The sequence below is a fragment of the Hippocampus bargibanti genome, linkage group LG15, assembly GCF_051943395.1.
Source record: "Hippocampus bargibanti isolate YZ-2025 linkage group LG15, ASM5194339v1, whole genome shotgun sequence".
Classification (NCBI taxonomy): Eukaryota; Metazoa; Chordata; class Actinopteri; order Syngnathiformes; family Syngnathidae; genus Hippocampus; species Hippocampus bargibanti.
The window spans coordinates 5,575,237-5,588,639 of record NC_142748.1 but is presented as its reverse complement, the minus strand read 5'-3'; the positions used below and the strand labels follow the sequence as shown (position 1 = coordinate 5,588,639).

The 13,403-nt window shown below is 38.8% G+C and overlaps 1 protein-coding gene across 1 annotated transcript in view; it reads left to right on the top strand.

The window, feature by feature from the left end:
- Positions 1 to 13,403, top strand: part of tanc2b (tetratricopeptide repeat, ankyrin repeat and coiled-coil containing 2b) — a 77,918-nt gene that overhangs the window by 11,291 nt on the left and 53,224 nt on the right. The window contains exon 2 of the mRNA XM_089016217.1: positions 7,384 to 7,491. Coding sequence (XP_088872343.1) covers positions 7,425 to 7,491 — 67 coding nt within the window. The 5' untranslated portion in view covers positions 7,384 to 7,424. The remainder of the gene's footprint in view (positions 1 to 7,383; positions 7,492 to 13,403) is intronic.

Here is a 13,403-nt window from a genome sequence, read left to right as displayed (position 1 = left end):
AAAGCTCAGTGTAAGGCATTAATCAGCCCGTTTCCACATGCTGATTTATTCCTTACATGGAGCTTTGTTGCCCTCTTCTGCCTCGTTTTTGTGCAACACGAAGTTTTCAGACCAAACAAGTACAACAAAATGCATTGACGTGATGGAAGAACTGCTACAATGTGTCCTTTTTTCGGTCAGGGGCGTTCCTTCAGTGACGTAGGGTGAGGACTCGTCACCAACTCAAAAACAAGACTTCCGGAATATTCAGCGCGAGTCTTAAAACGTAAAATATAGCTATATGCGGTGGGATATTTGTAAAATACGCTCAGTAGAAGTCATTTGAAGCCATTTTACAAATTATGGACACAACTTGTCCGGAGACGTCGGTTGTCCTTTAAAGGTGGCATTTTGCAGTTGAAATCATGTCCAAATTTGGAGTTTTTTCTTAATGGACAATTATTTAGATCATGTGGTGGAAATTATCACTCTGAATCTATCTGTGAAGCTGGAATATTAGTCGGGTCACATCAAACAATCACTTTTTTTAGCCTCCGTTTGCGCTTTGCTGCTAGTCCGCTAAATCGTCTCCACTTTGTCTCCTTCTTTTAATTTTTGCATAATAACTACCTGGAAAAATGACTGTTTCACCAATCGCCATGTTCTTTCGGCGCCTTACCACAGTGCCCAGTACTGAAATGATACAAAGTACCAAAAGTCCTTTGGGAACCATGTGATTAAATAATGAATCCATCTTGTTTATTTCATTTATAGACTTTGCCATGTTTTGTCACGCTTTTGACCAATCACACACTCCAGGCTGGAAAGCCTCATGAGGATGTTGATGTGTGTTGTCAGGTTGGCAAAAGGAGATCTGAAGGAAGCTGTTTGCTCCCCAGGGTGAGTATGTGTGTGTTTCTGGGCATGTGATTGTTCAGTTCTGTGTTTCAGTAGTGTTTGTGTACGTGCGAATGTGTTTGTAAGCTCATTTGTCCGTTTAAGGTGCCAGACAGACTATTTTGTCTGGTGTTGAAATTGAATAAGATGAAGTAGCGCATTTGTCAAATAAGACAGGATATGGACTGACTATCGTTGTGATTTTTATCAAGATTTTTGAGCAAATCCAACCCTTAAAAACAAGTCCGGACGGGGGCTGAGTCACTACCAGGGAGGTTTATAATCTATGTCGTACATAAAATGACTGTACGTGACTTATTATGTTCAGCTGTCTTTCTATTTAATTTTTCTGGTTTTCAGTTCATCTCAGTTGAATGTCGGAAGTTTGATGCATGATGGCAGGAAGGCCTCGTAGTAGCCAAAAGCTGACGTTTTCAGCGTTTGAAATGGTCTTTGACAGGTCCGATTTATGATGTGTCTGAATCATAAGCCATTTGAATCAGCGGTGGGCCATCAGGGCCTGCAAAGCCTTCTCTGCTGGCCTAAAAATATCAGAATCACAGACCCTATTTTCAAGTCCCACCTCAAAACCCATCTGTTTAAAATCGCTTTCAATGTTTAGTTCAATCTGCTATTTTATTATTGATCATTTTACTTATGGTTTTATTGTTGTGTGCTTTGTTTTTATTGTAAAGTGTCCTTGGGCGTTTTGAAAGGTGCATGAAATTAAATGTATTATTATTATGATTATTCACAGACTTCCTGTCATTGCTTCTCCCCAGTTGTGCTGCTTCCAGATGTGTGTTTTCGTATTTAAGCATTTAACCAATCACATTTCAGCCTATCATTTGTTACCAGGGTTAGAAAGCTACATGGACGCCTTCACAATCACTTCTGCAGGCCCTGGAGGATAAAAATCAATGTCGATGAAACTGTTGCTTCAAAACAATCAGTTTTAGTGTATATGATGTTTCTGAATCAAAAGCCATTTGAATCAGTGGTGGGCCATCTGGGCCTGCAAGGCCTTCTCTGCTGGCCTAAAAATATCAGCATCACAGACTTTACAGACTTCCTTTCATTGCCTCTCTCCAGTTGTGCTGCTTCCATATGTGTATTTTCATATTGAAGCAATTAACCAATCACATTTCAGCCTGTCATTTGTTACCAGGGTTAGAAAGCTACCTGGACGCCTTCACAATAAGCTCTGCAGGCCCTGGAGCATAAAAATTAATGTCAAAGAAACTTTAAACAATCAGAGTTTGAGTTCGTCCAACACGTCATGCTTTTTAATTCCCGATTTGCCATTCGTGAATAAATTCGGGAATGGCAGTGAATGAGTTAATCTAATTTTCTGTGATTATTATATTTTTTTAATACCTTTTCTTCCAAATACTTTTTTCCCCACTCGGAGTCTATTTTCAAGGGTTTTGCACATAATTCAAGCCGGCGTCTTCATGCAAATGTCATTCCGGCGTTGATTACCTGCCATGAACGGGGGTGACCTTCCCGGCCCATTTAGCGAAGGCTCCTGCTTCCCCTTCCTCCTAAATGGCGCCCCCCCCCCCCCATTTGTTCAGGGCGGCCCCGTTTGTTCACATCGGCACAAGGGCGGACCTCCTCGTCTAAATTCAAGCAAACGAGCGAACGTGACGGCCGCCTGGGTGGCAAAAGGTGACGTTTTCAATTAGATTGCTGTCTATCAGCCCAGTGCCGTTTTTGGTTGCATGAGTTGAATCGCAGGGCAAAGTGAATTTGCGAGTGACATTAATCGCACAATCTAGTTTAATCTTGCCGAGTGGGAATTCAATGGCTGCGATTCAGGCTAACCAAACAACTGCAGCAAGGTCCAATGGCCATTTTGGGGTTTGGCGCAATGGCAATTTAGGAAGCCATTAGCGTTCCAATTCAAGATTCAGGTCTGGGTTCCTGTTGCTAATTGCATTTCAAACCTGTTTTGGGTTTGAAGTCGAATGGGAAATTCAATTTATGTTTCCAAAATTAGGGTTCAATCCAGATTTCTGATTTCAATCCCGTTTTAAGGTTTCCAGCACCAATTTTGTTGTCAAATGGTGTTTTTAACTCATTCACTGGCATTGAAAATATTATCATTTCCGAATTTGTTTCGTTTTTTTTTCTTGTGGGAAGGTTCAGATAAAGCGCTGGCCAGACCTTTGGCAATGTTTTTCCCTCCCACGAGGTGGGAGCATTTCCCTTTTCTCCATGTTACCGCTCTGTTCCAACTTCAGCTGTTGTTGAAGCGCTATATAAACAAATATGTATGTATTACACTGTATTTTGGACTGCCGGCCTCATTTCAAGCTCATATAACTCCATAACCATATAATTTAGTAATTAATTATTTTTCTCTGACGAAAGAAGAGAGTCTAAGGTTTCTGGGAATGGATTGGATGTTCCTTTATACGTCTCGCAGTGGAGAAATTTACATTTCACAGCAGCAAAGTTAGGAAAGGAAGAGGAAAGGAAAGAAAGAAGTAGAAAAACAAAATATAAGAGCTGCTGTAAAGGCAGACACTGGCGGCACCGTCTTGAAGTAAAACAAACTAACAAATAATATGACAACACAAAGACACAGAGTCATTCATTCTTCAGCACTTGCTGTACCCTCTGTGTGACATGAAGCAGTTCTAGATGAAAGAGGAGAGGATTAAAGCGTCCTTTTCACCAGTGGTTCAGGGACCTCATGGTGAAATGTGCACCTCTACTACAAGCTAAATGTTGAAAGCAAACACGCAGCTGTAGCATCCATTCTTACACTGCATTGAATGTTTATGTAATCCTAAAACTCAATATTCTGTGTGTCCTGGAATTTGAGTCACAATGACAAAAACCCTGGCACAGGTTCCAGGTTGAAATAAGCGTTCTTGTTTAAAAATGACAGCATCGGTTCATGTTTAGGGTTTCAGGCTAGAATCTTGGTTTTAAATCATGCTTACAAGACAGGGTTTCAGTTTCAAATGAGTGTTTCAAGCCAGTGTTTGGGTTTCCTTCCGAGTATGCAATTTGTGTATGTGTGTGTAACACACATCTGTCAGCACACACAAAGAACTTAAAACCTTTGCCAAATACAGGTTCCCTCGTGCTGGTCACAGATGGTCCTCTGATATTGATTCTCATGCGTAAGCAGTAACCTTTTTTTTTTAATTTACAAGCATTGTCCTATTGCTGCACTTTTACCAGTCATAAAATGTGAGAGGTTCCCTTCTGCTCGTAAAAAAACGGGTTTAAGGGGGGCAAAATGAATAAGAATGGAGTGTCTGTGCATGTTCTTTGAGGAAAGTTAGTTGATGATTAACAGTTTTTTTTATTGGAGGTTTGTGTTGTGACCTCAAATAGTTGTTCCTTATTTCGCTTGACTTGTACTTGGTAGTACTTTTTCAAAATATGTATTTTTAATTGGGGTTTCAAATTGGGGGTTGATTTTTTTTTATCTATATCTTTTAATCTTATATTTTTGAATCTTTAATCTATATTTGTATGCTGTAAATGTAATGTCCTGGTTTCTGTTTGAAGTTATGTCTCGCAGCAAGGGTTATGCCTCAGGGCACAGGTGTCAAAGTTAAGGCCCGCGGGCCAAATCTGGTCTGTCACATTATTTTATTCGGCCCGCGAAAGTTAATCAAACCTGTGAAATTTTATGATGCTTGCTAAACTCCAAACCAAAAGTTCAAATTGTCGCATGTAGACCACAATAACGGTCATTATTTTTGACTTCAAATATGAACACTAGTTATTCATTATTTTGTTGTGCATTGTGTGTGTAATATGTAGTGGGGATGAAACATTTTAAAGGTTTCCCCAAACTCAATGTGGCCCGTGGCAAAAAATGACTTTGATACCGCTGGTTTTGGGTATCTCTCCGAAATGAAGCTTAGGCGAACTGCTCCTGTTTGCCTCTGCATGTTTTTTCCTCTCAGATGTTTTTTTTTCATTTCCAGGCCATTTGGGGCTGTAACTGGAGATAAATCCGATGGGGGTGCCCTGCAAACGTGGCCTTTGCCATTAAAGAAGCTTTATTGATTGTAAATAAGCTTAGTAATTAATGGATGGGGCAGACGAGAGGACCTTGGGGGGGGGGGGGGGGGTGCAGCTTGCTCGCACCTGCTGCCATCTTGGATGCCTTTTGTTCGCCACTGACGCGCTTTGGCTCTCGTGTGCAGTCATTACTGGATGACACTTGTTCCTTGTTTTAAGCGTGCTTTGAAATGATCCACACAGTCTCAGTAGCTCAGTGACATGATCGGTCGTGTGAGCGAATGAGGATGATGACTAGAAAGAATCTACAAAATCAAACATGAATCCACATAAAAAAAATTGAAATATTTGCTAAGATCAAAAACAAAACAAAAAAATAGTAAAATATTTGATAAAATATCAAACAAATAAAAAACAAAAAAAACTTGTCAAACACAAAACAAAAAGAATGTGTGAAATATTTTATTAATACAAACGTGTGAAATATTTGATAAAATAAAAAACATAACCAAAAATCTAGCGAAATATTTAAAAAAATAAAAAAAACAAAACAAAGAACTTGTGAAATATTTTAGCTGATTAAAAAAAAGAACCAAAAAGTTTGAAATGTAAAAAAAAAATAAAACAAGAAACCTTGTGAAATATTTTGTAATATGGAAAACTGGAAAAAATGTTAAATATTTTATACAATAAAAAACAAAAACAAAAATTGTGACATATTTGATCCAAAAAAAAAGTTTAAAAAAAGTGACAAATATTTTATAAAATAAAACAAAACAAAAAAATGTGAAATATTAAAAAAAAAAGGTGTGAAATATTTTAGAAAAAAAAACTTGGGAAATATTTTATAAAATAGAAAACAAAAACAAAAATCGAGCGATATATTTTATAAAATAATAAAACAAAACAAAGAACTTGTGAAATATATTAGCTAATAAAAATAGAACAAAAACAATTTCAATATTAAAAAACAAATAAAATGTGAAATACTTTGTAAAATAGAACACGAAAAAAAACATTAAATATTTTATAAAATAAAAAACAAAACAAAAACCAGTGTGAAATATTTTATAAAATTAAAAAAAAAAACACTACAAAAAACTTGTGGAATATTTTATAAACGAAGAGAACAAAAAATTGAACTACAGTAAAGTCTCGTTATATCGATATTCAAGGGAGTCCGAAAAAATATCGATATAACCGGGACTATCGATATATCCGACCCTGTTTGCATGTAATTTTCTCCGTGCGTGCATAGAAATAGTATCGATATAACCGGGACTATCGATATATCCGATATCGATATAACGAGACTTCACTGTATTTTATTTAAAAAAAATGATTATAAAATTAAAAAAAAAGGTTGAAGTATTTTATAAAATAAAAACAAATGAAAACCTGTGAAATATTTTAAAATGTAAAAAACAGAAAACAAATGTTATAGCATGAAAGAAAAAGTCCATAACCGAATGCTGCTCCTCATCACCCCTGTGATGATCCTCACCCGCTGATGCACTTTAGCCGCCCGAGCATGCATTCCTTCACACGTCCGGAACGCCGGTTCAAAGCGAGTCGGAATGAACCCTCACAAATCCATCCTCACTCCTCCTCCTCTCGTCTCTCCGTCTCACTGGAATATCAACAATCTCCCGTGCATTTGTAACCATTAAGCGAAGCAATTTCAAATGCGTGCCGACGTCGCTCCAGTGACTTCACCCGCATGGCCGCCTCCTCCCGTGTTCACATCATCGTGCGTCATTCACACGCAATCAAAGCAAACGCCGTTTATTGTTCCGTGTGGATTCGTGCCTTGTTGCATGATCGCGGCTTCCAGTCACGATTTCCGATCTTTGGATGAACTCCACGTTCTGAATCGGCAATCGGTCGGACCTGAGGGACCAGAGCGCCGATGTGTATGTGGAACTGCCGCAGTTTGGAATTGAAGCGGATTTACGTGTGACAGGAGAAGTGAGACAATCTCTTTTCACCAATGGATGCTACAGCTTTCTCTTTGCTTTCAACATTTAGCTTATAGCAGACGTGCATTTCACAATGACGTCCCTGATCCACTGTTGAAAAGGACACTTTGATCCTTTCATCTAGAACTGCATCCCACAACAAAGAAGGTGCAGAAAGTGCTTACAATTAAATGTCTGTCTGTTTTTGTGTTGTCACACTATTTTTTATTTAGTCTTTTTGTTATTTTGAATTCAAGATGGCGCCACGATATTTAGTTTTTCTACTTCTTCCTTTCCTTTCCTCTAACTTGTATCACTTTAGTGCTGTGAAATGTACATTTCTCCACTGCCAGACTAATAAAGGCTAATGCAATCCAATTCTGCACAGTGGAACTGCGGAGGAACATTTTTTGTGTGAGAATTAGACATAAACGTCTTCTCTCAACTCTGCAGGCATCACGACTAAATAACCCAAGCACGCGTGCATGTGATCAATTCAGTTCAATCAATCAAAAACAAATCATCCTCTTCACCTCCCTTCCGTCTTCCTTGACAGATTGCGGTGCAGTGCTGCCTGACGCATCCGACCATCCCGTCATGTTCCGGAACAGCTTGAAAATGCTGCTCACGGGGGGCAAGGCCAACCGTAAGAGTCGCAGCAGCGGTGAGTTAATTTCTTATTTTTTCAGTCCACGTGTGTTGTTTCGCTATCGGGGGTTACATTTTCGCATCCGGTCGCCATGGGGATGGGGTGGAGTAATTGATCGCTGCCGTCAGACAGGACAATTAGAGCTTGTGTGGCGACAGTTTGATTGGAAAATGAGAAAATGGGTTGAAAGGTGGATTCTTCCTGATGAGCACCTGCATGACTAATTAGCATGCTGAAGAAACATCGGCGACATGCTTGGCGTTACATGATCTTACCTAAATGAGTTTTGAATATTGAAAGGGGAACAAAAGCAGAATTTTTAATAAAAAACAATATCGTTCATAGCTTTTTAATTAGCGGGCTTAGACCCGGTTTCATTCCGGGAATTTAAAATATGACATAGAGCGCCATTTTCGAATTTGCTCGGGTTTTGTTTTGGTTTTTTCATGCTTGGGTGCAAATAAAGCGCTGGTCAGACATCTAGAAATGTATTTTTTTCCCCTTCCACATGGGGGAAGAATTTCCCTTTTTTCCATGATAGCGCTTTGTTCCACCTTCAGCTGTGATTAAAGCGCTATATAAACAACATGTATGTATTGCATTGTATTTTGGACAGTCACCCTCATTTCAAGCTAATATAACTCCAGACCCATATCATTTAAGAAATAACTATTTTTCGTTTCTGATGAAAGAAGAGAATCAAAGTTTTCTTATGCTGTATTGAATGTTTATGTAGTCGTAAAACACAATATTCTGTGGGTCCTGGAATGCAAGTGACAATGACAAAAACCCTGGCACCGCAGTGGACACATTTTTGCACGTGTCTGGCACTGAATGAGTTAAGTTCAACTCAATTTGCCATCTTTGTAATTTTACTTTCTGTACAGCTTCATTGGAAATTTGAATTAAAACAAAATTGTATGGTTGGGGATAATATCGGAAAAGTCATAACATTTCAAGTTAAAAAATATTATTTAGGGTGTTTTTTTTTTTTGGCATTTTTAACACAGTATCGGGTCATTTTGACCCGAAGACCACAGAAGTGTAAAGGTAATGCTTTCGGGACAAGAAACACATGCGGAGCTATGATACAGGAAGTTGTGATTTGGTCGACTCAGTGATGTGACAAACTGTAGATATATATTTACCTCTGACGTTCCTGTCCAAATACTTCAATGAAAAGACAGCCGGTTGCGTAGAAGGTGTAGGAAGTGAGCGACAGGAAATGGCATAGTCGTTTCCAGATGGAGGAGGAAAACTCCAATTTTTTTGTGCTGTTTTATGACTACAAATGATTCTTAGATTGTTATGACTGGATTTTTTTATTTCAACAAGCGATCGTTTATGATCATTTCTGCATCAAATGATATTTTGAATTGACACAAGAGAATCGGCGTGGTAACGCCACACGGATGGAACCCATTGGACCTCATCCAGCGAGTGACAGATTGGCACCCGCTGATCCACAGACGCTCTGCTTCCTTTTCCTGTGTCACCCGACCAAGGAAAATAACGCAGTGGATGTAGGGAATGTGACCCAGAGGCAAAATATCAGCAAAATATCATTAATATCTGAAGAACAAATATTGAAATGGTGACGGGTTCCGATAGGTAAAACACAAACAAACAAAAAACAGATTTACCCTGGCACTGGCGTGGTCACATTTTTGCACATGGTCTGGCAATGAAAGAGTTAAAGGACAACCGACGTCTCCGGACAAGTTGTGTCCATAATTTGTAAAATGGCTTCAAATGACTTCTACTGAGCATATTTTACAAATATCCCACCGCATATAGCTATATTTTACGTTTTAAGACTCGCGCTGAATATTCAGGAAGTCTTGTTTTTGAGTTGGTGACGAGTTCATACGTGACGTCACTAAAGGACTGCCCCTGACCGTAAAAAAGACGCATTGTAGAGGTCCTTCCATCACGGCAATGTATTTTGCTGTACTTGTTTGGTCTGGGGACCTCGTGTTGCACCCAAAAGACGCCAGAAGAGGGCGTCCAAGCGCCATATAAGGAATTTATCAGCCTGTGGAAACGGAGGTGGCCACAAGAGGTCGCCATTTTCTGCCTCGTTTTTTGGGTGAGTGATTTTCCCCCAATGTTGCCTCAAATTGGCACAAATAAATTCTTTAATCGATTGCAAACATGTATCCTTTCCTCTTCAGAACTATTTGAATCATATTCATAACTGGGTGTGTAACAAGAAACCATATTCTCCGAATCTGAAGCCATTGTTTTGATTCACTACCAATGCAAGATGTCTTGGCGTGACGTCACGAACTGGGGGCGGGACTTTCTGAAAATGGCCAGTTCGCAGCTCAATTTTTTTGCAGATTTTGGACACTTTAAGTCATTTTTATTGTTTTGCACGTGACTAAAAATATCATACTGCGTGTTTTGGGTATTTTAGATGCTATAAAACGTTTTTCTGGTGTCAGTTAAGAAACAAAAAAGTGACGTCGGTTGTCCTTTAAAATGCAATTAGATGAGTTTCCCAAATCGTTCAGCTCTATTGGAGAGCTTTCTATGAACGAGTGAAGGAATTCTGCTGCTGGCGGAAGAAGCAGAGGATGAGGGTGAGGAGGAGGAGGAGGAACGAGGGGTGTGTGAGCTTGTTTCCGTCTGCGTGTGTTTGTGCGTGTGAGCTGAAGCGCGACTCGCTGAGTGGATGCGTCCTGACACCTGGCGCTCCCTCCACTCGCCGCTTACATTCTCTTCCTCTCCAAGCTTGTCTGGTCTGTCCTCCTCCTCCTCCCTTTATCTGTTGTCCTTTCTCTCTCTCTCTCTCTCTCTCTCTCTCTCGCTCCATCCGTTATTCCGCCTCGGTTGTCCGCCGGCCTCTGCTCCTTTTGTGTCAGGATCTCGCCTCGATATGGTGCAGGATTTTCATGACTGGGGGCGACGAGGCGCTCGGCTGACAAAGGTGAGCTGCACAGATCTGATTGTCAGGATGGATGGATGAATGGATGAATGAATGAACGGATGGATGGAATGATAGACAGACAGATGTATTAAGCGCTCATCTGTTGCGCATTTGTCGGGATTGATTGGCAGATGAACTCGCGAGGGACAGTTGCATGTGAATGGGTTTTGGACTAGGTTTTTATTTTCTTAATACGATCATCTACTTCCTGTCTGTCTTCATCATCGTCGCTGTCGTGCCACACCTTCTTGCTGGTGGGGTTATATCACCAATGTTTCGATGTGTATATATGTGAATATGTATGTATAAAAGTGTATATGTGTGTATCTGTGTGTATATGCATATAATAATAATAATACATATTTATATGTATATGCATGTGTATGTATACATGTATGTATGTATGTATATGTATATATGTATATGTATACGCATATAATAATAATAATACATTTCATTTACATGTATATATATATATATATATGTGTATGTATATTTATGTACGTATGTGTGTATATATATGTAAATAATGTGTATATACAGTATGCGTATGTATATGTATATATATATATTTATATATATTTATATGTATAAATATATATACACTTGTTATTGTTATTATTATTATTAGTATTATTATTAGTAGTAGTATTATGATTAGTATTATTAGTATTATTATTGTTAATGATAATAATAATAATTAATAATAATAAATGGTTTATATAAAAACTTTTTACATAAATACAACACATTTTATTTATTATTATTCATTATATAAAAAATGCGAAATGTGTTATTCTTTGAAAAATGATGCTATACAAGCATAAATATGGAATTAAAATGGCATTGTAGTTTTATCAAATGTAAAAAATTAGTAAACGTAACTAAAAACTAATATTATTTATCCATTTTTTAGTGTGGTTATTTTAATTTAGCTTATTTAATAATGACTTCATAAAATCAAAAATCTAATCCTTTTCCGCATGATTCCCGTAATTTCCGTCATCGAATCAGTCCAACTCATCCTGTGGCATCTTGGTGCTAATGAACTACGTTGAAGTGAATAAAACCCCCTTCATTTTGGCAAGGAGCGATGTCGGATTGAGTTGAGACATTTCATGTTCCCAAAATGAGTGCCTTGCTGCCATCTTTTGACACCCAACAAACAAACAATAAACATGGTCGTAAAGATAGCGCTCGCAGTCGGTGTTTTTGTCACCCCCCCCCATCCGGCCACTCAGACATTTGCGGAGAACAAAAGGCGCAGAAGATCAGGCTAATGAGTGTCGGCCACATTCGCCCTCCTCTCTCGAGTCTGCCTTTTTGCCCTCATAAACTGCAACTTAGCCATCTTGTTCCATTTGCACCTCCATTCATTTTCCTCCTCCTCCGCATCTTCTTTTTCTTCCGTTCTCATCCCATCCGACTCCCTCTCCTTGTCCTTATTTGTCAAAGCCCACTCTCGCCCCCATCGTCATCCACTTAAGATCGCCGTCATCATCGCACGCTTGCTTTCCTTTTGCCTCTGTCTCAAGATCTTCATTTCAGGCGATGATGCGATTGTACCATTTCTAATTCTGGTAGGAGGTTGCAATCATGATGTCAACGAGACAAATCCTGGAAAAATCTCAAATCATTTCGACTAATTGGTTCACAGAACACCAAAGGTGGGACTGTACCATTTTCGATTTCAGGCAGAGGTGGAGCAATTTAGAAGAATCACTCATATTAGAAGACAGAGGTGATGGACTGCACCATTTTCTTATTTTGGGAAATGGACAACAATCCAACTCATATCTCAAATGCCAAAACTGAAATTCTAACAGAATTGTGCTTTAGTTTGAGCTTCACAGATGATGATGTAAGAAAGTCGGACACAACCTTTTTTGATTCAGGGCTCGGAATACAAGTCAAATTATCACTTCAAGCGGCAAGCAGATACATTGGAAAACAACAATGGGATTATTTCTTCTTCAGGGTTCACTGGGAATTATGTGAGATGATTGAAAAAATCAATTTTCCATCCCTGGTATGCAAAGAAGTGGATTGGATTAGGTTTACTTAGTCTCGCATTGAGACTGTCTCACATATACTGTCCCATGTAAATCCGCTTCAATTCCAAGCCGCGACATTTCCACATACCCTGTGAAAATGATATGAGCTAGTCAAGATTCAAATAGAATCATTTTACTGACTATGACATTGGAAGCCAGTGAATAAAAAGAAATCATTGTATAATCTGTGTTGTATCGATTACAGAGCATATAAAGACAATAGGGTGCCATTTTAGGTAAATGGGGCACATCTATTGTGGAAATTATAGCCTAACGGTACGATTTTCTGTTTCCGGATACAAAGCAAGAAAAGCTTGAGCATCTTGTGAACGTTGTAATGGCGGATTTTTCTACATGGACTCTACAATCAGGAAGAACATTGAAAATGAAGTGAGCCCCACGCCAAAATTAAAACCTGAGGTAGACATGCTAACCACTGGAGCACAGTAGCAGCTCATATTAAGTCTTCAATGTCGCAGCAACCCTGACAGAAAAGTGACCAAAAGCATCCGTCTTTGTGGTCTTTTTTTTCCCCTTGCGCTTGCGTTTCCTTCCGCGCGTCTATTTTTGCCGCCTATGATGTAACAACACAGTGATGCGCTTGAAGCCTCGCCAGCTTCGATTCATTTTTTCTTTTATTTTTATTATTTTCTTTTCAAAATCAAGACCACCCACTTGCGACACAGCTTCCTTCAGCCTCCCATGGCAGCGTAGGAGGGTTTTTTTCTTCTTCCCCATAACACATCAAATCTTAATATCGCCAACACAATTTAGCATTGACTGCATCTTGGCTGAAAAAAAGTTACATAAAAATATTTAGAAAATATGATTCCGTAATTATACAAATGAATCATTTTTTAAATAAATGACAATAATTACAAAAATGTAATGTAATGGGGAACCAGACAATAAAATGAATGATTCAACATTACACAAATATA